The sequence below is a fragment of the Mauremys mutica genome, unplaced genomic scaffold (assembly GCF_020497125.1).
Source record: "Mauremys mutica isolate MM-2020 ecotype Southern unplaced genomic scaffold, ASM2049712v1 000330F_np12_obj, whole genome shotgun sequence".
Classification (NCBI taxonomy): Eukaryota; Metazoa; Chordata; order Testudines; family Geoemydidae; genus Mauremys; species Mauremys mutica.
Genome location: NW_025422919.1, coordinates 137,189 through 159,582, shown reverse-complemented (window position 1 = coordinate 159,582; position 22,394 = coordinate 137,189). Strand labels below are relative to the sequence as shown.

Below are 22,394 nucleotides of genomic sequence, written 5' to 3'. Positions count from 1 at the left end.
GGCCCAGGTCAGAGGTCACAGGTCAGGATGCAGAGAGGGTATGCCAGAGAGGTCAGAGGTTATGGGATTTCTGAGGAAAGGGGGGAAGGAGGGAACTACATCTCCCACAATGCCCTGTGGGGAGGGGTGCGGGAACTACATCTCCCACAATGCCCCATGGGGAGGGGCGAGGGAACTACATCTCCCACAATGCCTTGGGGGAGGTAACTACATCTCCCATAATGCCTCACTGGGAGGGGACCAGGGAACTATATCTCTCACATATCAGAGGGGAGCCGTGTTAGTCTGGATCTGTAAAAGCAGCAAAGAGTCCTGGGGCACCTTATAGACTAACAGACGTATTGGAGCAGGAAGCTTTCGTGGGTGAATACCCACTTCATCGGATGCACAATCTCTCATAATACCCCATGGGGAGGGAGAGGCAAGAACTACATTTCCCACAATGCTGTGCAGGGAGGGGCGAGGGAACTACATCTCCCACAATTCCGTGGGGAGGGTGAGCTGGGAGCCAGGACTCCTGGGTTCTCCCCCCGGCTCTGGGAGGGGAGTGGGGGCTGGTGGGTAGAGCAGGGGGGCTGGGCGCCAGGACTCCTGGGTTCTCTCCCCAGCTTGGGGAGGGGAGTGGGGGCTGGTGGGTCAGAACAGGGCGGGAGGCTGGGAGCCAGGACTCCTGGGTTCTCTCCCTGGCTGAGGGAGGGGACGGGAGGCCAGGACTCCTGAGTTCTCTCCCTGGCTCTGGGAGGGGAGTGGGGGCTGGTGGTTAGAGCAGGGGGGCTGGGAGCCAGGACTCCTGGGTTCTCTCCCCGGCTCTGGGAGGGGAGTGGGGACTGGTGGGTCAGAGCAGGGAGGCTGGGAGCCAGGACTCCTGGGTTCTCTCCCCGGCTCTGGGAGGGGAGTGGGGGGCTGGTGGGTTAGAGCAGGGGGGCTGGGAGCCAGGACTCCTGGGTTCTCTCCCCAGCTCTCGGAGGGGAGTGGGGGGCTGGTGGGTCAGAGCGCGGGGGCTGGGAGCCAGGACTCCTGGGTTCTCTCCCCGGCTCTGGGAGGGGAGGAGGGGGGGGGGGCTGGTGGGTCAGAGCAGGGGTGGTGGGAGCCAGGACGCCTGGGTTCTCTCCCCGGCTCTGGGAGGGGAGCGGGGGCTGGGAGCCAGGACTCCTGGGTTCTCTCCCTGGCTCTGGGAGGGGAGTGGGGGGGGCTGGTGGGTTGGAGCAGGGGCTGGTTTCTGCCCCGCCCCCGGGGGGGGAGGTTGGGTCCCAGGGGGCGGGGCCGGGGCTCGAGCGCACCAGCCCGATAGGGCCAATTCACAAAGGCCGCCAAGCTGAGGCGAGAACGAGGCTGCGGCTGCAGGTGGACACGCCCCTCCCCCACGCCATGGGCGCCGCCATCTTGTTCTCCGAAGGAGGCCGGTGGCCGCCGCCATCTTGGAGCGAGAACGAGGCCGGCCGGAGGGAGTTGGGGCCAAGCCGGAGTCCCGCCCCCCACCCCGGGCGGCTGCCGTAACCGTCGAGCGGCCGCGCGCGGGAGCCGTTGCCGGGCCGGGCCAGGCTGGCGCCCCCCGGCGATGACGCGGCCCCCGCGGCCGGGCCCCCCCCCGCCCCGCTCCGGCCCGGGGCCCCGCCCCCCCGTGCGCTGCCCGCCCTGGACCTGTCGCTCAGCCCCGCGCGCGCCGGGGGCGGGATCCTGCGGCGGCGGCGGCGCGCGGCGGGGGGGCGCGAGGGGAGCCGCCAGGTGCGGGGCTGCGCGCGGGGGCTCGCGGGGGGGGGGCTCTGTGCCCCGGGGGCTCATGGGAGCGGGGGGGCTGCGCGCGGGGGCTCATGGGAATGGAGGGGCGGGGGGGGCTCTGTGCCCCGGGGGCTCATGGGAATGGAGGGGGGGGGCTCTGTGCCCCGGGGGCTCATGGGAATGGAGGGGGGGGGGTCTGTGCCACGGGGGCACTGGGGAATCGGGGGGGGGGGGCTCTGTGCCCCGGGGGCTCATGGGAATGGAGGGGCGGGGGGGGGCTCTGTGCCCCGGGGGCTCAAGGGAATGGAGGGGGGGGCTCTGTGCCCCGGGGGCTCATGGGAATGGAGGGGGGGGCGCTGTGCCCCGGGGGCACATGGGAATGGAGGGGCGGGGGGGGCTATTTGCCCCGGGGGCTCATGGGAATGGAGGGGGGGGGGCTCTGTGCCCCGGGGGCTCATGGGAATGGAGGGGCGGGGGGGGGCGCTGGGCCCCGGGGGCTCATGGGAATGGAGGGGGGGGGCTCTGTGCCCCGGGGGCTCATGGGAATCGGGGGGGGGGGGCTCTGTGCCCCGGGGGCTCATGGGAATGGAGGGGCGGGGGGGGGCTCTGTGCCCCGGGGGCTCATGGGAATGGAGGGGGGGGGGGCTCTGTGCCCCGGGGGCTCATGGGAATGGAGGGGCGGGGGGGGGCGCTGTGCCCCGGGGGCTCATGGGAATGGAGGGGCGGGGGGGGGCGCTGTGCCCCGGGGGCACAGGGGGAGCGAGGGGCGGGGGGGGGCTCACTGCCCCGGGGGCTCATGGGAATGGAGGGGCGGGGGGGGGCTCTTTGCCCCGGGGGCTCATGGGAATGGAGGCGGGGGGGGGCTCTGTGCCCCGGGGGCACATGGGAATGGAGGGGGGGGGGCTCTGTGCCCCGGGGGCTCATGGGAATGGAGGGGTGGGGGGGGGCGCTGTGCCCCGGGGGCTCATGGGAACGGAGGGGCGGGGGGGGCTCTGTGCCCCGGGGGCTCATGGGAACGGAGGGGCGGGGGGGGCTCTGTGCCCCGGGGGCTCATGGGAACGGAGGGGCGGGGGGGGGCGCTGTGCCCCGGGGGCTCATGGGAATGGAGGGGGGGGGCTCTGTGCCCCGGGGGCTCATGGGAATGGAGGGGGGGGGCTCTGTGCCCCGGGGGCTCATGGGAATCGGGGGGGGGGGGGCTCTGTGCCCCGGGGGCTCATGGGAATGGAGGGGCGGGGGGGGGGCTCTGTGCCCCGGGGGCTCATGGGAATGGAGGGGGGGGCTCTGTGCCCCGGGGGCTCATGGGAATGGAGGGGGGGGCGCTGTGCCCCGGGGGCTCATGGGAATGGAGGGGCGGGGGGGGCTATTTGCCCCGGGGGCTCATGGGAATGGAGGGGGGGGGGCTCTGTGCCCCGGGGGCTCATGGGAATGGAGGGGGGGGGGGCGCTGTGCCCCGGGGGCTCATGGGAATGGAGGGGGGGGGCGCTGTGCCCCGGGGGCTCATGGGAATGGAGGGGTGGGGGGGGCTCTGTGCCCCGGGGGCTCATGGGAATGGAGGGGCGGGGGGGGGCGCTGTGCCCCGGGGGCTCATGGGAATGGAGGGGCGGGGGGGGGCGCTGTGCCCCGGGGGCTCATGGGAATGGAGGGGCGGGGGGGCTCTGTGCCCCGGGGGCTCATGGGAATGGAGGGGCGGGGGGGGGCTCTGTGCCCCGGGGCTCATGGGAATGGAGGGGGGGGCTCTGTGCCCCGGGGGCTCATGGGAATGGAGGGGGGGGGCTCTGTGCCCCAGGGGCTCATGGGAATGGAGGGGTGGGGGGGGCGCTGTGCCCCGGGGGCTCATGGGAATGGAGGGGGGGGGCTCTGTGCCCCGGGGGCTCATGGGAACGGAGGGGCGGGGGGGGCGCTGTGCCCCGGGGGTCTCATGGGAACGGAGGGGGGGGGGGGCTCTGTGCCCCGGGGGCTCATGGGAACGGAGGGGTGGGGGGGGGCTCTGTGCCCCGGGGGATCATGGGAACGGAGGGGCGGGGGGGGGGCGCTGTGCCCCGGGGGCTCATGGGAACGGAGGGGCGGGGGGGGGGGGGCGCTGTGCCCCGGGGGATCATGGGAACGGAGGGGCGGGGGGGGGCTCTGTGCCCCGGGGGCTCATGGGAATGGAGGGGCGGGGGGGGGGCTCTGTGCCCCGGGGGCTCATGGGAATGGATGGGCGGGGGGGGGGCTCTGTGCCCCGGGGGCTCATGGGAGCGGGGGGGCTGCGCGCGGGGGCTCATGGGAGCGGGGGGGGCTCTGTGCCCCGGGGGCTCATGGGAATGGAGGGGTGGGGGGGGCTCTGTGCCCCGGGGGCTCATGGGAATGGCGGGGCGGGGGGGGCTCTGTGCCCCGGGGGCTCATGGGAATGGAGGGGTGGGGGTGGGGCGCTGTGCCCCGGGGGCTCATGGGAATGGAGGGGCGGGGGGGGCTCTGTGCCCCGGGGGCTCATGGGAATGGAGTGGCGGGGGGGGCTCTGTGCCCCGGGGGCTCATGGGAATGGAGGGGGGGGCTCTGTGCCCCGGGGGCTCATGGGAATGGCGGGGCGGGGGGGGCTCTGTGCCCCGGGGGCTCATGGGAATGGAGGGGTGGGGGTGGGGCGCTGTGCCCCGGGGGCTCATGGGAATGGAGGGGCGGGGGGGGCTCTGTGCCCCGGGGGCTCATGGGAATGGAGGGGGGGGCTCTGTGCCCCGGGGGCTCATGGGAATGGAGGGGCGGGGGGGGGCTCTGTGCCCCAGGGGCTGATGGGGGAGGGGGGGGTCTGTGCCCCAGGGGATTCTGGGATAGCACCGCCCCCCCAGGCTAACCCCTGCTCTCCCCCAGGTCCGTTTCCTGCTGGGCTCTGCCCCGGACGACGCGCCCCCCAGCCCGGAGCCCCCGGCCCCCCGCCCCGCCCCTGGCCCCGGCCTGGCGGAGGCGACGACGGGGCTCGGGGGGGCTGCGGGGGACCTGGCCGCCCCCGAGCTGCACACCAGCCTGGCCCTGGGCGAGGAGGTTCGGGCGGCCGCCCACCAGGGCTTCGACGCCCACCGGGCCGCCCAGGAGCTGCTGGGCACGTCCTTCCTCGCCCGCTGCAGCGTGGAGGCCAAGGCGGCCGCAGGTGAGAGGTGGGGCGACCCCCAGCCCTGCCCCCCACGCCCGCCGGTGCCCCTCGCTCCCAGCCTCTCTCTGCTCGTCCAGGTATGAACATCCCGCGGGAGCAGCAGCTGTACCAGGGGCTCGTGAGCCTGCAGGTGCCTGCAGAGGAGGTGCTGAGCTGCGCCCTGCAGGAGAAACTGTCACTTGTCCGATCGCAGCCTGAACCCCACAGGGTGAGTAACTCAGTGGGGCCTGTCCCCTCTGGGGGGCGCCGGCTCCCCCCCGGCCCCAGGGCGGGGACTGGCTGGCTCAGGGGGGCGGGAATGGGGCAGGGGCCTGGCCCCTCTGGGGGGCGCCGGCTCCCCCCCGGCCCCAGGGCGGGGACTGGCTGGCTCAGGGGGCGGGGAATGGGGCAGGGGCCTGTCCCCTCTGGGGGGCGCCGGCTCCCCCCCGGTCCCAGGGCAGGGACTGGCTGGCTCAGGGGGCGGGGAATGGGGCAGGGGCCTGTCCCCTCTGGGGGGCGCCGGCTCCCACCCGGCCCCAGGGCGGGGACTGGCTGGCTCAGGGGGGCGGGGACTGGGGCAGGGGCCTGTCCCCTCTGGGGGGCGCCGGCTCCCACCCGGCCCTAGGGTGGGGACTGGCTGGCTCAGGGGGGTTAATGGGGCAGGAGCCTGGCCCCTCTGGGGGGTGCCGGCTCCCCCCCGGCCCCAGGGCGGGGACTGGCTGGCTCAGGGGGGTTAATGGGGCAGGGGCCTGGCCCCTCTGGGGGGCGCCGTCTCCCACCCGGCCCCAGGGCAGGGACTGGCTGGCTCCGGGGGGCGGGGAATGGGGCAGGGGCCTGTCCCCTCTGGGGGGCACCGGCTCCCACCCGGCCCCAGGGCAGGGACTGGCTGGCTCAGGGGGGTGGGGAATGGGGCAGGGGCCTGTCCCCTCTGGGGGGCGCCGGCTCCCCCACCAGCCCCAGGGCGGGGACTGGCTGGCTCAGGGGGGCGGGGAATGGGGCAGGGGCCTGTCCCCTGTGGGGGGCGCCGGCTCCCACCCGGCCCCAGGGCGGGGACTGGCAGGTGGGGGGCTCGGGGCAGCTCTCGTTCTCACCAGTGGGGGGTCTCCCCCCTTCCCAGGAGCCCGCCCCCGAAGGCCCGGACCTGCTGATGTTCTACGAGCCCCGGGAGCTGTTCGCGGAGACCCCGTACTTGGGCGTGGAGGGGCTGCCCCCCCTGCGGCTCCAGCCCCACGTCCGACCCCCGGCCTCCACCTTCCTCATGTTCCGCAAGCTCCAGCAGTGGGAGGCCTAGCGGGGCTGGGACGCGGCGGCTGCCCCCCAAAGAGACTGGTTCCGTGGGGGGGGGGGTCTCGCCCCCCCCCCCCATCTTACCCCTGTGGTTCTCACCCTTTGTACCTGCCCCACAATAAACCCCCCTCTGGACTCGGCTCTGGTGCCTGAAGATTGGGGGGTCCCCCCCCACGTGCTCGGTGGCCCCCTGCCACTGATGGGGTGAGGGATTGTTTCCCAGCATCCCATAATTCCTGGGCTCTCTGGAGCAGGCAGCAGGCCCTGCACGTGGGGTTGGTGCTGGGAAAAGCGCCTACATGTCCCAGCCGCCCTTGCGCGGCCGGACTCCATTTCCCATGAGTCCTGGCGGCGGCGGCCAGGCCCCTTTTCCCGTCGTGCCCCGCGGGCAGGGATGGCGGGCGCGAGCGGCCCGCGGCTCTCGGCGGCGGAATTCGAACGGGCGAAGCTGAGTTACCTGGAAACCATCACCCAGGTAACGGGCCGGACCATGGGGCTTGGCGCGGGGGGGGGGGCGGAGCGGGAAGCTCCCCGGGGCCTGGCTCCGGTTCTCATCCCGCCCGATCCCCCCAGGAGCTGCAGGAGGCGGCCGGGCTGATGGGGCAGCTGGACCGGAACCTGAGCGCCTGGGCGCGGCGGGCGGGGCAGCCCGAGGCGCTCGCCCAGGTAACACCCCCCCCTCCGCCTCAATGGTCTGTCCCCCCGCCCCAGTCCTAATGGTCTCGCCCGTGTCCGCCCCCCCCAGTGCTAATGGTCTGTCCCACTTGCCGCTCTCCCCCCATTCCCATGGTCTGCTCCTGTCGTCCCCCGCCGCAAGGGGGGGTCCCGCGTACCGCTCGCCCCCCCCATCCTAATGGTCTGGCCCAAGTCCCCACAACTGTTTTCAGCCCAGTGACACCCCCCCCACCCCAATGGTCTGGCCCACCTGCTCCCCCCCCCCCCGTTCTCAGACCACTTCCCCTGCCCAGTTTGGTCCTAATGGTCTGACCTGCGTGTTCTCTCCCCCCCCCCCCGTTCTAATGGTCTGGCCTATGCCCCCCCCCCACCATGGTCTAGTCCACTTCCCCCCAATCTGGGCCATGTGCCCCCCCCCTCAGCCTGCTCTTCTCTCCCCCCCCAGGTGTGGCACCGATTCCAGGCCCAGCTGGCTGCCGCGTGCGCAGCCCCGGGGCCCCCCCCGGCAGCCCCTGCTCAGCCCTGACCCGCCGCTGGAAGGAGACCGGAGGCGCCCCCCCCCCCCAGCAATAAACGCTGCCTGGCCTGGCCCCCCCCCCCCCAAGGCGCCAGGCGGGGCAATAATCCGTAGCTTTTATTTATATATAATAGAATCAACATCTGTAAAGATAAAACTCCACGTCACACGCGGGGGGTGCGCCCCCCCCCCAGCTCCAGGGGGGAACCAGCCCAGGGATCCCACCGGCCCCACTGTGGCCTCCCCCTGGCAAGCAGGGCAGCGCTGCCCCCCCCCCCTTTTACAGCAGAGGGGAAACCGAGGCAGCTGCCGTCCTGGTTGGTCTCCCCCCTCTAACCATAGATGCAAAGGGCCCCTCCCTGCTGCAGAGAGATGAGCTGTTTGGGAGGGGGGGGGAGGGGGGCGGGAGCTCGTACAGCTGCCCCCTCCCCCCCCAAGTCAGCTGTACGAGCTCCAACTGGAGCCGGGGGGGGGGGGGGGGGGGGGGCTGAGTATGCAGCACAGGGCCCCCGCTGGTCTCCTCCAGGCTGCAGCACCAAGCAGTGTCCAGCAGGGGGCAGCCCCTCTCACGCGGCGGATTCGGTGAGCGCAAAGCCCGCGGGCCAGGCCGGGCCGTCTGCCCGCCGGCGCCTGAGGCGCCGCGCCACGTCCGGCGGCTGCCACCCGCGGGGCCCGGCGCCCAGTCCGACAGGCTCAGCCCAGCTGTCCTCCAATGCAACGAAAAAAAACCAGGGGGGGGCCTCTGGCCCCGAGCGTCGGCCGCTTCTCCCTCAGTGGGCGGCGGGGTGGCCTTTGTGGAGGAGATAAATGGGGCGCTGGAAGCCTGCAGGGGGGCACAGGGGCAGCTGGTTAGTACAGGCGCCCCCCCTAATCAGCTAGACTCGTTACGTTGCCATGGAGCTGCTGATTGGGACTGTGAGCAACCCCTCCGCCCCCAGAGGAATCGGTCTGCATCCCCACTATGACGCCCGCTCGTTACTGGAGGCTCGTTAGATTGGTCCGTGGCAGCGACATCAGAAGCTGGCACACAGAGGTTTAGGGACCCCCGCCGCATGGGGCTGCATCCCTGACTGTCCTGGCTAATAGCCACCCCCGTCCGCCGTCAACTCAGCGAATTCTTTTTTGACCCACGTTCTACTTTTGGCCTTTGCAACATCCCCTAGCAAGGAGTTCCCCAGGTTTGATAAATATCTAACGTCCTTGTAATGATACAAACAGACAAGGTGCTCTATGGTTATTAGGCTTGACGAATTAGATTGGTCAGCAAATGTCTTTCACCATCTCCACAAACCAACCAAACACTATTTCCACGGCTCACCGACGTTTACGGCTGAGCAAAGGAAGGAAAATCCTGCCGGAGAGCGCAGTGGGCGTAAACAAAAAAATAAATCCGGTGACTTTGCAATTAGCCTCACTGCAGTAGCCAATGCATGCGAAACGCAGACCGGATTTAAGGATGCTGACGTGGTATATTTTGACACAGGGCGTTGACCAGTTGTGTTTCAACTGTTTATAAATCTTTAACTTTTGGAATCAACATCTATGGTCATTAAATCCTTCTCCTAAAATTGCCCGCGACCGCGACCGCGTAAAAAGAGATGAAAACCGAAAAGAAACCTCACTATCGCCTGAGATCATCAATATTAAACGTTCCTTCTTGTATGGGCAAAACTAAAACCACTGCCACACATTCAGTAGTTTAGTTTTGATAACACAAAACACGCAATGTTTCTCCAAGTCTTTTGGAATTTTCTCCTTTAGAGATTTGACTTTTTGGCCCCAATTTTGGACAAAACCAAATTTTGTGGAGTTTCCCCATCGGTCAGAAATTCTGTCTCCCACTCAGTTCTCCTGCTGGCAGTCATCCGCCATCGGCTTGTCCGGCCTGGCGAGGCCGGCCCGGCCAATGGCCCTGCCGCCGCCACCCAGGCCGGCCCGGCCAATGGCCCTGCCGCCGCCACCCAGGCCGGCCCAGCCGATGGCAGATGAGTTATCCGCCCAGGCCGGCCCGGCCGATGGCAGATGAGTTATCCGCCCAGGCCGGCCCGGCCGATGGCAGATGAGTTATCCGCCCAGGCCGGCCCGGCCGATGGCAGATGAGTTATCCGCCCAGGCCGGCCCAGCCGATGGCAGATGAGTTATCCGCCCAGGCCGGCCCGGCCGATGGCAGATGAGTTATCCGCCCAAGCCGGCCCGGCCGATGGCAGATGAGTTATCCGCCCAGGCCGGCCAGCCGATGGCAGATGAGTTATCCGCCCAGGCCGGCCAGCCGATGGCAGATGAGTTATCCGCCCAGGCCGGCCAGCCGATGGCAGATGAGTTATCCGCCCAGGCCGGCCAGCCGATGGCAGATGAGTTATCCGCCCAGGATGGCCGGGCCGCTGGCCCCGCCACGCACGCCGGTCCCCCCACTTCTCACCTCTGGAGCTGTTGTAGGGCCTGGCCACCAGCTCGCAGCTGGAGAAGCCCACCTCCGGGGAGGTCAGGTAGGAGGGGAACTGCTCCGGTTTCAGCTGGATGCGGTAGTAGTTTCTGTAGATGGTTTCCTGGAGAGGGGAGACAGGCGTCAGGCAGAGAGGCAGCTGCAATCCCAGCTCCCGCCACCAGGGGCTCCCGCCCCGCCCCGCCCCCCCGGCGCTCACCGTCAGGTTCTTGCGCTTGCCGTAGGAGGACCAGGGCTGGGGCTCCAGCAGCAGGAGGCCGCCGGGCCGCAGGTGGCGGAAGATGCGCTTGAAGAGCCGCTTCAGCCCGTCGTCCCCCCAGTTGAGGTGCACCCACTTGGTGAGGCTGAGGCACAGCACCACGTCGTACTCGGCGCCCTGCGTCTCCAGCAGCTCGTCCCGCTCCAGCACGTAGTTCCCCTGCGGGCACGGGACAGTGACGGGTGGGCGGGCGGGGCCGGGGAGCCAGCCGGCCCCAGCACGTGCTGGAGAATCCGGGCTCCCAGCCCCCCCTGCTCTGACCCAGCAGCCCCCACTCGCCTCCCAGAGCCGGGGAGAGAACCCAGGAGTCCTGGCTCCCAGCCCCCCCTGCTCTAACCACCAGCTCCCGCTCCCCTCCCAGAGCCGGGGAGAGAACCCAGGAGTCCTGGCTCCCAGCCCCCCCTGCTCTAACCCACCAGCCCCCGCTCCCCTCCCAGAGCCGGGGAGAGAACCCAGGAGTCCTGGCTCCCAGCCCCCCCTGCTCTAACCCACCAGCCCCCGCTCCCCTCCCAGAGCTGGGGAGAGAACCCAGGAGTCCTGGCTCCCAGCCCCCCCTGCTCTGACCCACCAGCCCCCACTCCCCTCCCAGAGCCGGGGAGAGAACCCAGGAGTCCTGGCTCCCAGCCCCCCCTGCTCTGACCCAGCAGCCCCCACTCCCCTGACAGAGCCGGGGCGAGAACCCAGGAGGATCAGGGCCCTCTGCAGCCTCCCAGACCCCTCCTGCCACTGCTCCAGTGCCCACACCGCTCAGCGATCCGGAATTCCCCCAACACCACACAGCCCCCAGAGCTCAATGGGCCCCCCCTGTCCCCATAAAAGTCAAGATCAGGACCACCCACCCCCCATCATGCCCAACTCAGACACACCCTCCCCCCAAAACCGTCCGATCCAAAGAATGGGAGGGGAAACTGAGGCAGGGAGAGACACTTTGCTCACACAGCAGGGTCAGAGTCCAGGAAGGAACCCAGGCGTCCGAGTCCCAAACCCCAGCCTACTGGCCAGAATCTCCACCCTTAGAGGTTTTTCAGGCCCGGCTTGACACAGCCCTGGCTGGGATGATTGATTTGGGGTTGGTCCTGCTTTGAGCAGGGGGGTGGACTAGATCCCTCCTGAGGTCCCGGGACACTTTCAGCCTAGATGGAGGTGACGGATCTATCGCTTGTTCACGACTGGGCCCCGGGCACAGCCTGGCCCCCAAAGTTAGCCCCCCCCCCGCCCCTCCCGGTTCACGCTTCCTAGCGAAACCCCCCGGTTTTCACAGAGGCTGCTGCTTATTGCAGCCGTTCAGCCCTGCGCGGGTCAGACGCCCTTTCCCGCAGGTTTCTTTTCAAAAATGTCACATTTGAGCAACGAATATGTTTAAAATCCAACTTTCCTGGCTCCCGCCACCAGGCGCCTCCCGCCAGGTTATCTGCCCATGGGCGTGTAAATATTTACCAGCCTCCATGCTGGGGGCGTCTACACGAATTCCCCCCCCGGAATTCAGTCTGTGACCCATTTCTCCCTCCAGACACTTCGCTGCATTAGCCAACGATCTCCTGGGTGACCCCAGTCACTTCCCCACCGTGCCTCAGTGTCACCTCCCGTCCTGGGGGGCTTTAGATTGGAGGCTGGCACAAAAGGGGTCGGGCTCTGGGTGAGGGAGGGAGATCCGGGGGGTCCCCGATCACAGTCAGGGATTGGGGTGGGGTCTGGGAGGCCCTGATCTCAGTCGGGGGGTTCCACACATCGACCCCCTAAAGATTTCTATCCCTTACACCTCCAGCTGCTATGAGAGTCAGAACTGCACGAAGCCGCAGCACAGAAATTCACCCACCCGCAAGCTCCCTGCCTGAGCCTCAGGTGCTGCAAGGGGTCAGGCATCTTTACCGCAAGCCTTCTGGGTGGGGGGACCCTCGTGGTCCCAGCCTGCCCTGCTGGCCGCACGGCCTGCTGGGACTCGTAGTCCCACGCCAGGCCTGGGTCGGGAGGGATGCCCAGCTCTGGCTGATTTGCGAGCGACAGGCCGATAGACCTGAGGCTCAGGGGGAGTGAGGGTTTCTGCTCGCTTTCCCGCCAGGCACCAAGCCCGCCAACAGGGCCAGGAAGAGAACCCAAGAGTCCTGAGCCCCCTCCCTCCAGCTGCTGGCCAATGCGCCTGCCTTCCGAGGAAACGCCCTCAGATACACCAAGCGTCCCTCAGCCCCCAGTGCCGGCTGGAGGTGGCGCCTGGCAGAGCTGCTGGGTGTATTTACACCCCTGCTTTGGGATTTCCTAGGCAGCTCTGCCGGGGACGGGGCGGGCTCGCCGTGTGACAGGCCCTAGAGTGTGGGTGAGACTGGCACTGACAGGGACGGGACCATCTGCCAGCCGTGCCTGCGTATAGATTATGAGAACCTGCCTCCCCCAAGCCCGGCCTGAGCTTTTCTAGTCCGCCGCAGGCTAGATCTCGGCGATCGCAGCTCTGCGGCTGTTACGCGGCCCGGGACGCACTGCCCTGCATGCCGGCCGCTGGATTTCTCCAGCCAAGGATCCTGGCCCTGCCGACAGAATCCGTTTCCGCCCCCGATGCGTCTAGTTCGCCGCCCATTCGGCGGCGGATCTCAAAGCACACAGGCGGAGGCTTGGAAAGGATCGTTAGGGGAATTCCAGTCCTCAGGTGCTTCAATGAGCCTCACGCAAGGTTCGGCAGTGGAGAAACTGAGGCACGGGGTCAGGGGGAGAGCAGAGACTAGGGACCTGATAGAAGCCAGAAAGGCAACCCCTGGAAACTGACCGGTTCGGCCACATGCCTCGCCCTCGTCTAAAACTAATCATGAGGCAGCCTTCCTGTTCCAACCCCAACGTGGGGCCGCGCTGCTCCTGGCATAGGCCACCATCCTTAACCGCCTCGTGGACTTCGATTGCCGAACCTCACGGGGACGAGGACAGAGGTGAAAACTGAAGCTCGGGGTGAACAGCCTTCTGACACCCAACCCAGCTACCCTCCCGGCCAGATCTCCGGAGGGGACGGGGCTAAGATAAGGCCATGTCTGTGGGCATCTCTCCTCAGCCTTTCGGAGCCGGCCAGCCCGGCGGTTAACCCACCGGCTGCGGGCACAGGGCAGCACTTCCCTGATTAATGGATCTGCCGCCCCCATCCCCCAACCAGCCCCGGTCAAGAGCTGGGTTCACACATGACTGCGGGGTTCGTCAGCTGAGCTCGAGGGCACATGCCTCCCGGAGCTAAACGGGTGCCAGCCCATTCCAGGTAAACTGAGGCAGGGGTGACCCCCCCACCACACACAGTTCTGTGCTCTCCTGCTGCCGGTGGGGAATTCCAACTGAGGGGACAGACGGAAAACCCGGCTGCCCCTCGCCCAAGGGGCTCTGCTGAAACAGGCCTGAGCTATTTAACGGGTCTCTTCGGCTTGTCAGTTGCACTGGTCTCGAGCGCAGGGGAAGCCTGGGCCCCCCAGTAAGTCGTCACCCCCCGCCCCCCGAATCAGACCCTGTTAGCAGCCTGAGAAGCTATTCCACCCACCCCCTCACCCGAACACGGCCCCCCAGGCAAGGCCTGCGTGATCCTACCAGCCCGTCCCACCTAAGCCCCTGGCCGGCCTAGGAGAGGAGGTATTTACCGCCCTTGGATGGGATGGGTGGGGCTCCTCCTACCAAACTCCAGCCCCTCCCCCCCAGATTTTAGGGGGCGTGTCTCGGGCCACCAGGCTGTTGTGTGACCTCCCCCTGAGCGCAGCTGGGTGGGGGGCTGCTCCCCACACCAGCGGCACCCCCAAAAGGTGGGGCCCTTCCCCCCCACACGTCCTAAGCCTCTTACCCGGACAAAGATCACGTTGTCGGGGAAGTCGGCGGCCCCAGCCCCATCCTGGGGCACCCGGGGGGCAGCGATGGGCCCCCTGCTGGCCGCCAGCGAGGCAGGGAAGCCGCCCCTCCGCCTCTTGGGGCCGGCTCCCGCCTCGGCGGCGTCCTGCCGCTGCCGGATCTCCTCGGACAGGTAGTGGCGGATGTTCTGGCGTGCCGAGTGGATCAGGCCCCCGTCGATGTCCAGCCCCACCACCCGGGCGGGTTTCCACTTCTTGGCCACGCTCAGGGTGAGGTGCCCCACGTTGCAGCCCAGGTCCAGCACCTCTTTGCCCTGGAACCACTCGGGCTTCATGACCCGCAGCCGGGCGTCCTCGCAGTTGGGGTTCCGGTAGCCGTAGTATTTGCAGTAGTTGCCGTACTGGAACTTCCGCTGTTGCCGCCGCCGCTTGGCCGCGGGCGCCTGTTGGTGCCGCCCGGCCAATTTGCCCTTTTCCGGGCTGCCCTTGCCCGGCTGGCCCCCGCCTTTGCCCCCGCCCGGGGTGGGGGGAGGCGGCGGCAGCTTGGGCCCGCCGGCCGCCTCCGATTTGCTGCTAGTCCGGCGCCGTTTGCGGTGGTGGTGGTGGTGGTGGCGGCCGCCGGCGGCGCAAGAGGGGGTGACGCAGCCCGCCCCCTCGGCGGCCAGGGGCAGCAGCGGGGAGACCACCTCGTCCCGGCAGTTGATGGCCGTGTTGAGTTCGTAGGGCTGCGGGGCGGGGCAGGCGGCGTCGCAGGCCTTGCAGGCGGCCGGCTTGCAGTCCCCGGCCCCGCCGCCCCCGCCGCCCCGCTGCTGCCCGCCCCGGTGGCGGTGGCGCTTGCGGCCCGCCTTGAAGGGCGAGGCCAGCACCAGGGCCGCCGCGTCGCCGTCCTGGGCGTTGAGGCTGAGCGGGTCGGTGATGTCCTTGGGGATGAGGATCTCCACCGGGTCGCGGCCCCGGGCCGGCAGCGGCGACGACTTGGGGGTCTCGGCGTTGAGGGCCTGGTTCACCTCCTCGTCCAGGAGGCTGTTGAGGTTGAGGGGGTCGAAGATGTTGCCGCCCAGCAGGAACTCGGAGGGCAGCACCGGGTCGCACTCGGAGTTGACCCGGCGCCGGCGCTTGGCGGCCGGGTGCCGGGCGCCCACGTTGCAGCTGTTGCGCCGCTTGGAGCCGCCGGCCGGCCGCGGGGGCTGGAAGCCGTTGCGAGGCCGCGGCAGCAGCAGCAGCTCGCCCACGCCGCCGCCGTCGTCCTCCTCCTGGGGCGGGCCGCCCCCGCCCCGGCGCTGCCCCAGCGGGGCGGCCCCCTCGTGCAGCTGCACGAGGGGGCCGCCGCCTCCTCCCCCGCGCGGCGCCCCGCCCCCTTCCCGGCGCTGATTGGCCGGGGCGGCCTCCTCGTGCAGCTCCGCCGAGGCGGCCTCCTGGTGCAGCTGCACCAGGGGGCCGCCCCCTCCCCCCGCCGCGGGCGGGGGCCTGAGGGGCGGCGGCGGGGCCGGGACCAGGAACGTCTCCTTCTCCGCCGCCATCTCGATCATCTCCTGCATGGGGGCGGGCGGCCGCCTACCCCCCCCACACACACACCGCCCGCGGCCGCTAACTCGCTCAACCGCCGCACCCGCCCCTCACGGGCTCCTCCTGCGCATGCGCGTCGCGCCGGCGGCGCAGCCGCCGTCGCCTTCCTCCGCGGCCTTCGCCCCTCCGGGGCCCCCAACGCGCATGCGCTCCGCCCACGCCTCTGGGTGGCGCATGCGCGGCCCGGCTGCCCGCGCGAGGCCCAAGAGGAGACAGCCGCGGCTCGCGTCTCCCAGCTCAGACGCGATGGCAAGGCGGCCCCCCAGCCCGCGGTAGATATACTCGGTGGGCGGGCACGCCGGGAGCCACGCCCCCTCCCGCGGCCGCGAGCCAATCAGGGCGCCGTGTTGTGCCTTCCCACGTGGAATGGCGGCCAATCCGCTCGACGGACGCCCCCTTCGCTAACGTTGCCCCTGCGCGTTACAAGCTCCGCCCCCGGCTCCCTTCCTCCCGCCCCGCCGCCGCGGCCGGAGCCAATCAGGGAGAACAACGAAGGCTACGTGAGCCAATCGGAGCGCTCGACTCTCATCCGGCCTAGCTCCCATGGGCCGTGCGGTGGGGTCCTCCGAGCTCGGGGCTGTCCTCACAAAGTGCCTGTTGGGGGATTTCCCCCCCCACACCCTATTAAACCGTGTCCAGCCGGGCTTCGGGGGCAGAAACCGGGTTAAAAAACCGGCGTCTCATGGGTGGCGTGTGGAAACGGGTTTAAAACCCGAGGCCGGTTCAGGCACTGACGTGGACACCTCCCCGTCCAGCTCAGTCCGCCGCCTGGAGAGGGGGAGGGGCGGTGGCTCTGGGTCCATCCCGCCCGGCGCGAGGGGGGGGGAACCCCACGCCGCCCCCCGCGTGGACGGTGAATTCAGAGCCCGCTCGTTGTTTTTCACCTCAAATACCAAGCCCCCGCCCAGAGGCAGTGGACAACGGTCACGTGCGCGGGAGGCGCGCAAGGCATGCTGGGAGTTGTAGTTTTCCCCCCCTCCGCCGTGGCGGACTCTGCGCCTGCGCAAACGAATTTCCCCGCCAGGTTGTAAATATATGCTCCTCCCTCCCCTTTGTAGGGGTGGGAAAGAGGAGGTGGGGGCACCAGCTGGCCTCCCCCAGGAGTGGACAGGAGGGTAGATCCCTACCCCCCCAACCTTTCACCCCGATTAGAAAACGGTGACCTCTGACCCCTGAAAAGGTGGGGGGGTCAACTGCCCTGCCTTTGCCGAGTGAACTACGACCTCTGACCCCTGCCCCTTCACCCCAGGGAGGTCACCTGGGTTTTCACGCACGAGTGAAGGCGCCTGACCTCTGACCCTGCTCACCCGCCGGCCTCTGACCTCTGACCTTTGCAATTTCCCCGACAGCCGCCTCTCCCCATTCATGACCTTCCACCTCCGGCCCAGGGCGGGACGGGGGATTCCTGACCCGTTCGACCTCTCACCTCTGACCCCAGGAGCGGTTCCGCTACCTCTCGCACCCTAGTGAAGCGGGGCCGGCTGGAAGATGAACACATTATTGGAGGCACCTGGCCACTCGCACATCACAGTCCCGCTGGCCCCAGCTGGCGTGACCCTGCTCCCGCTCGCATGACCTCAGACGCATGTTGCATGGAAGATCATGCCACTTGGGGCAGGACCTCTTAAAAACGGGCACCCCCTCCATCCAATATCAGAGAAAAACAGATATGGTTTTGTCTTAATACTGGATAGAGAACAAACCCTAGAAAAGCTGCACTGTCCAGCTTAATACCGGACAAGGGGTCTGTCTGCTTACACCTGCCTGCTCTGAGACTAACCGGTCCCAGGATGCACATAGTGTCCCAAAGGTTTTACAGTCTAAAAAGGTAAGACAGGCAAGGGGTGAGAGGGAAAACAGGGCGAGCAGAGAGAGGTGGAACGAAGTGACTTGCCTTAGGTTATATACAAATCTGTATCTCTCTAAGTAATACAATGCTAAGGGCATGGGTCAGGCTGAACATGTGCTTTGCAATTCCTTGATGTAACTGTTGTGTGTATCACATTGAATTAATCAGTAGCTCTGCACATTAGAGTTTTGTGTATTAAATATCACATTTAACATCATCTATAAAACTGATGTAAGATCAAGCTGCGTTACAAAGGGTTTTATGGGCCAGAGATCAGAGGCTATATGTACACCATGGCTGAATCAGGGTCTGTAGACCATAAAGCATGTGTAGGGGGGTCGGTCACCCCGCTCCTGAGATAAGAGGAGTGAGAACAGCTGAGGGAAGCTGGCAGAGTAGCTGACCACAGGTGTGGCCAGCTCAATCAGCTGGCCCTGATAAGAGGGCTGTGAGGGAGGAGCTGGGTCAGAGTCTCACTCCAGCTTTGAGGTGGGAAGGACCTAGTTGCCTGGGAGTACAGGGTACTGGAGACAGGGCAGGAGGAGCTGGGGAGCTCTGCTATCTCCCCAGGCTGAGGCCTTGTTTTTAGGCCTAAGGAGGTACTGGGGCTGCAGAGGTGTAGCCTGGAGATAGGCAGCGGCAGCTGGTCCAACCCTCTTGCCAGTGATAAGTGGCTATTACAGACTGCAGTCTGCCCCAGTGAGTGGGGGCTAGATGATGACTGGCAGTCCCCACTGAGGCAAGGGGGGAATGGAGGGTGGGGGGTTCCCCTGGGAGGGAAGACCCAGAGTGTGGGGGTACTGCTGTGGGCAGCACCCCAAGGTAAGGGGCACCAAGGTCTGGGAAAGACACAGGGGCCTGAGGCAGGAGAGACCAGCCAGCCAGCAGGAGGTGCTCTGAGTGCTGGAATCGAGCTAATTCCTGGATGACCAGCAGGAGGCGCCACGACGGTGAGTCAGCCGTCTGCTACAGCACACCATGGCTGAATCGGGGTTTGTGCGCTCAACGTTCCATAAAGCGTAATGTAATGACAGGCTTATTTGGTTTTTAAAACCAAACATGTATTATTAGGATCAAGTACATTATTTCAGGGTAGGGATGGTTAAATTGCCCCCATACTATACTGCTCAGAGCATATATGACCCCTCAAACATTCATATACACAGGTCTATGATGTACAAATCCATTGGGTCTAACATATGTGGGGAGGGGTGTCCCTTTTTCAGGCCCATAAGGTCCAGGGACCCATCTAGATCCATGGGGGTGCATAATATAAATGATAAATGTGTATGCATGCCCATGAAGTCCATACGATAGATGGTTGATCCATATGCAGGCCTGCAGGTTCCATATCTCAATCCACATAGGGCCATGAAGGGTCCATATACAGGCCTGACCCGTACAGAGATCCACACACACAAACCCATAACATAAAGCTATTTAAAACCCATAATCTATTGGCCTACTCCATATACTGAGCCATAGGGTCCAGGGTCAGTCCATATACAGACCCATAGGGATATGTATATGTGTGTGTATGTAATATAATCCTCCATGAAGTCCATACTCTATAGCTCCAGTCCATATACAGATCCATAGGGTTATATATAACAAATAATAATATAGCCCCCCTATAGGGTCCATGAGCTAAGGTCAGTGCATAGTGAAACCACGTGGTCAGCATGGCTACTTCGTTCCCCTTGAGGCAATGCGCATGCGCAACCCCAGACCCCCCCCCGCCTTTGCCAAGACGAGCACGCGCAATGAGTTCGACCGACGCGCGCGTCGTTTCCCCCCGCCCCCTTCTGATGGCCGCGCATGCGCACGGAGCCGGCCTCCAGCAAGCTTCGTCGCCGCGGAGACCCAGCGGCGGCCGGGCGGAGAGGTTGCGCGTGCGCACTGGAGTCTCCCTCACTCCGAGGGGCTGTTAGGCGCGCGTGAGGCTCGAGGGCGCTTTGAGGAGGTGCGCGCGCGGTGGCGGGGGGAGGGAGCGCGCGCGCGGGGGGCGCAGAAGGAAAAAAGGCGCCAAAGCTGGCCCCACCTGTTGAGGCTAATAGAGAGACCCTAGCTTGGGCCAAACACGCCCTATTTCGGTACCCATTGCCTCCCCACACCCGGTTTACCTCATGAAAAGGCTCAGTTGCCCCTCCCCTTGCATGGCCTGCCTTCCTGCGTCAATATGGTGCCAGGGACCTACGCCAACGTGGTGTCGCCAGAGGGCCAATAAACCAAGAGAACTGTGTCTGTGTTACCTCACGAAAAGCGGGCCCGGTCGCCCCTGGCTTGGCAATACCTCTCGTGTCAATATGGCACCAGGGACCCACGCCAACATGGCGTTGCGGGATGGCCAGTTAACCAAGAGAACCATGGCTGTTTTACCTCACGAAAAGTTGGCCTGGTCGCCCCCAGCTTGGCGATGCCTCCTGTGTCAATATTGCGCCCCTGCACACAAAACGGGCCAATGTAATCTCACCGGAAGGCCAAAAAAAACTTTATAAAAGGGGGCCCCTGCTTGGTGTTGCTTCCTGCACTAATATGGTGCCCGGATGCTCCTGTGCTAAAAAGTGCCAACATGTAGACATTGGAGGGCCAAAAACCTAAATGCCCATGTCTATTTTACCTCACAAAAGGTGTTGATATAGGGCCTGGTCGCCTCCCTTGCCTGTTGTATCAATATGGCACCCAGCCCCCACACCAAAACCACACCAATATCATGTCACCCACTGAAGGGACCAAACCCCCAAATGACCACCTCTCTTCTCTCATGAAAGGTGTCGCCGCGGGGCCATGGCATTGCCTCTTGCGTCAGTATGATGCCCTGTGGTCTCTACCATGGCTGCACCAAAAATGGGCCTATTTGCCTCCCCCATCCTGGCCAGAAAAGCGCCAAGATGGTAATGCCGATGGGGCAAAAAGGCTAAAAAATCACATCTATTTTACCTCATAAAAGGTGCCAATGTGGACTTTGTCTGCCCATGGTTGCCCAAAATACTCAAAACTCCCTAGTCGTTGTCTCATGGGAGATGTGCGCTTAGGAGGAGAGAAAATGATGCTAGATAGATAGATAGATATGGCACCCCTATTCTTATTAGGGTGTTCAGTGGAAATGGAGTTGAACATGGGCATGGTTTTCACCCTGTTTTGCACAACACAACAGCCACGGGGATGCCCTGTTGATCCCACCTTTCCGCACATCCGGGCCCAATTCTGCTTTCGCTCACACTGGTGTACATCTGGAGTCGCTCCACTAGAATCAACCGAGGTATACTGGTGTAAAGCAGAGGCCCAGTGTGAGGGGAGAATTGGGCCTAGCAGGCCGTATTAACGCCCATCTCAAACTGAGGATCTGGCCCACAGGGTTTGGCAAATATTCCATAAGAGGCATGTAAACATTTCATCCTCACGACATTCCTGTGTGCTAGAGATTGTTAAACATTTAGCTCGCTCGCTATCAATCAGGGCAAACTTTGCGCCAATGTCAGTAGCTCATGCCTCCCCACCCAAGTATATAAACATGTCTTTAATTCCCATTAACTTCACTGGGGTTTAAGCACATCTTAAGTGTTTTGCTGAATTAGGGCCTTAGATTATGAGCACTTTGGAAAAGACGCCATCTTTTTGTTACGTGTGTACAGCTAACACAATGAAAAGAACGCACAGTAATGTACTCCCGTGTAAATCCAAAGTAATTCCAGTAAGATGACTACACCTCTTTCTGTTTACACTGACATAAGTGTAATAACAGTAGCAATAAATACATTTGTAGGGCAGCGGTGGACTTTGGATTCTAGCAACCAAAGATGCTCTTGAGCCTGCTTCTCACGTATACAAAGTTTCTAGAGTTATAAAGAGACCTTATAGTAGCCCTGAGATTCAGGCCCATTGGCTTTAATTAACATATGATCATTAATTCACTTGGCCACTTTGTGCCACCAGCAAACTGGGAAACAGTTACGTGATGGGAAAGAAAAGAAGGCATTTCTCACACACAACCTGCTTCAATTTAGAAATCAATTCAGTTAATAGATTCACAGATATCACAAGCAATAGAGGAGGTAGTTAAATGGGTGTATGCTTGTCTGGATGCAACCTAAATCTATATGGCCCTTTTAAATCAATTTAAGATTCTGCACTCAAGGGACGGACAAACAGGTGTAACTTTTAGGTGTCCACAAGATCAGAGCTTCAGCGTCAAGTGGTGGGGGTGCTGCATTGTGTTTCTTTCTTGCTTTAATTTTAGCACTTGGGAAGACGATGAAGAAAACGTTTGCCCCTCCGCTGGCAAAACCCCATGTCCTTTCTTTGAGGGAAGGCCCTGAGCATCATGGGAAGAAGGAGGGTGCGAGGGCAAAAGAGGCCATTACCCACCCGCTGAGCCAAGGGACGAGCTACTCGTCCGAAACAAAACTGAAAGAGGGCCATCCAGACACCGATGTGAAGCGGTGGAAGAAATCTAGGGTAGCAAAGGAAGAGGATACGGGCCACGTGAAAGGTCCAGCAACACCCCGAGATGTAGAAAAGAGACCCAAAAGGAACTTAACCAAAGCATCAGCTAAGGTGATTTAACGTCAGAATCTCATAACATGAATAAAAATTTCCTTTCATTAGTTCCTATATAGTTGCATCTCTAAAAACTGGCATATAAAATCTCCCTACACACTCTGTGTGCTAAGCATTAGCTGGATATGCTTAGCTATTTAAAAAGATTATTTGCAATATATTTGAATCCCATCCTATCAACAAACCATTGCCCCTTGAGCCCAAGCACTAGCCTGTATTTGGGGCTTCCTGGGGTTGTTTGCATTAGGATGAGGAAATCAATGCTATGAGACGGGGATGTTTGTTTTGTAATCTGCTGTTACCCCTTTTTGACCCGAGTGGTTAGCCAATTTTCAGTATCTATTGGTTTGCTTCCATTAGGAGGAGCAAGTGATGATGGAGGTGGTTTTGTTTTGTTTTTATGATGCAATCCTGTTTATTTACAAAGAACGTACAAAGTCCTGTATCCACCTGTTTTCTCACAGTTTCAAGCCTCTTTTCAACCAGCACTCTGCCCCAAAAGCTCCCTCTCCCTCGGCTTTTTCCCGGAGTTGTGCTTCTGGTGCTTTTTCTGCTCTCTCCTTGCCTTCACTCGCAGTTCTCTGGTGTTCTCTCTCACACACACAGCTCCCCCCTG

General features: G+C 64.4%; 3 protein-coding genes across 8 annotated transcripts in view; 2 read left to right on the top strand and 1 right to left on the bottom strand.

The window, feature by feature from the left end:
* Nucleotides 1-1,368: 1,368 nt before the first annotated feature.
* On the top strand, nucleotides 1,369-6,270 carry PPP1R35 (protein phosphatase 1 regulatory subunit 35). Its single transcript, XM_045000447.1, has 5 exons — nucleotides 1,369-1,448; nucleotides 1,506-1,725; nucleotides 4,564-4,840; nucleotides 4,921-5,051; nucleotides 5,940-6,270. Exons 1-5 carry the CDS (start codon nucleotides 1,369-1,371, stop codon nucleotides 6,111-6,113), a joined length of 882 nt encoding a protein of 293 aa, XP_044856382.1. The 3' UTR covers nucleotides 6,114-6,270.
* A 1,133-nt stretch (nucleotides 6,271-7,403) lies between these two features.
* MEPCE (methylphosphate capping enzyme) lies at nucleotides 7,404-15,341 on the bottom strand. Its single transcript, XM_045000476.1, has 4 exons — nucleotides 13,800-15,341; nucleotides 9,944-10,162; nucleotides 9,721-9,847; nucleotides 7,404-8,124 (listed from the first exon to the last, which is right to left on the bottom strand). The coding sequence occupies exons 1-4, from the start codon at nucleotides 15,339-15,341 to the stop codon at nucleotides 8,072-8,074; spliced, it is 1,941 nt and encodes a 646-aa protein (XP_044856411.1). The 3' UTR covers nucleotides 7,404-8,071.
* A 1,765-nt stretch (nucleotides 15,342-17,106) lies between these two features.
* ZCWPW1 (zinc finger CW-type and PWWP domain containing 1) overlaps nucleotides 17,107-22,394 on the top strand; it is a 31,656-nt gene continuing 26,368 nt past the window's right edge. For 2 of the 6 annotated variants that reach the window (XM_045000528.1, XM_045000524.1), the window contains exons 1-2: nucleotides 17,114-17,197; nucleotides 21,459-21,775. In XM_045000528.1, coding sequence (XP_044856463.1) covers nucleotides 21,473-21,775 — 303 coding nt within the window. In that variant the 5' untranslated portion in view covers nucleotides 17,114-17,197; nucleotides 21,459-21,472. The other 4 variants (XM_045000527.1, XM_045000529.1, XM_045000526.1 and 1 more) reach the window with 4 other exon arrangements.

What these genes read in the sequence shown, in the direction of transcription:
- PPP1R35 (XM_045000447.1), top strand. Translation starts at nt 1,369, where the DNA reads ATGGGCGCCGCCATCTTGTTCTCCGAAGGAGGCCGGTGGCCGCCGCCA. An exon ending in AACGAGGCCGGCCGGAGGGA is followed by an intron (nt 1,449 to 1,505) that starts GTTGGGGCCAAG and finishes GTAACCGTCGAG; the next exon opens with CGGCCGCGCGCGGGAGCCGT. An exon ending in GGCGCGAGGGGAGCCGCCAG is followed by an intron (nt 1,726 to 4,563) that starts GTGCGGGGCTGC and finishes GCTCTCCCCCAG; the next exon opens with GTCCGTTTCCTGCTGGGCTC.
- MEPCE (XM_045000476.1), bottom strand. Translation starts at nt 15,341, where the DNA reads ATGCAGGAGATGATCGAGATGGCGGCGGAGAAGGAGACGTTCCTGGTC. An exon ending in ACAACGTGATCTTTGTCCGG is followed by an intron (nt 10,163 to 13,799) that starts GTAAGAGGCTTA and finishes CCGTGCCCGCAG; the next exon opens with GGGAACTACGTGCTGGAGCG. An exon ending in GCAAGCGCAAGAACCTGACG is followed by an intron (nt 9,848 to 9,943) that starts GTGAGCGCCGGG and finishes TCCCCTCTCCAG; the next exon opens with GAAACCATCTACAGAAACTA.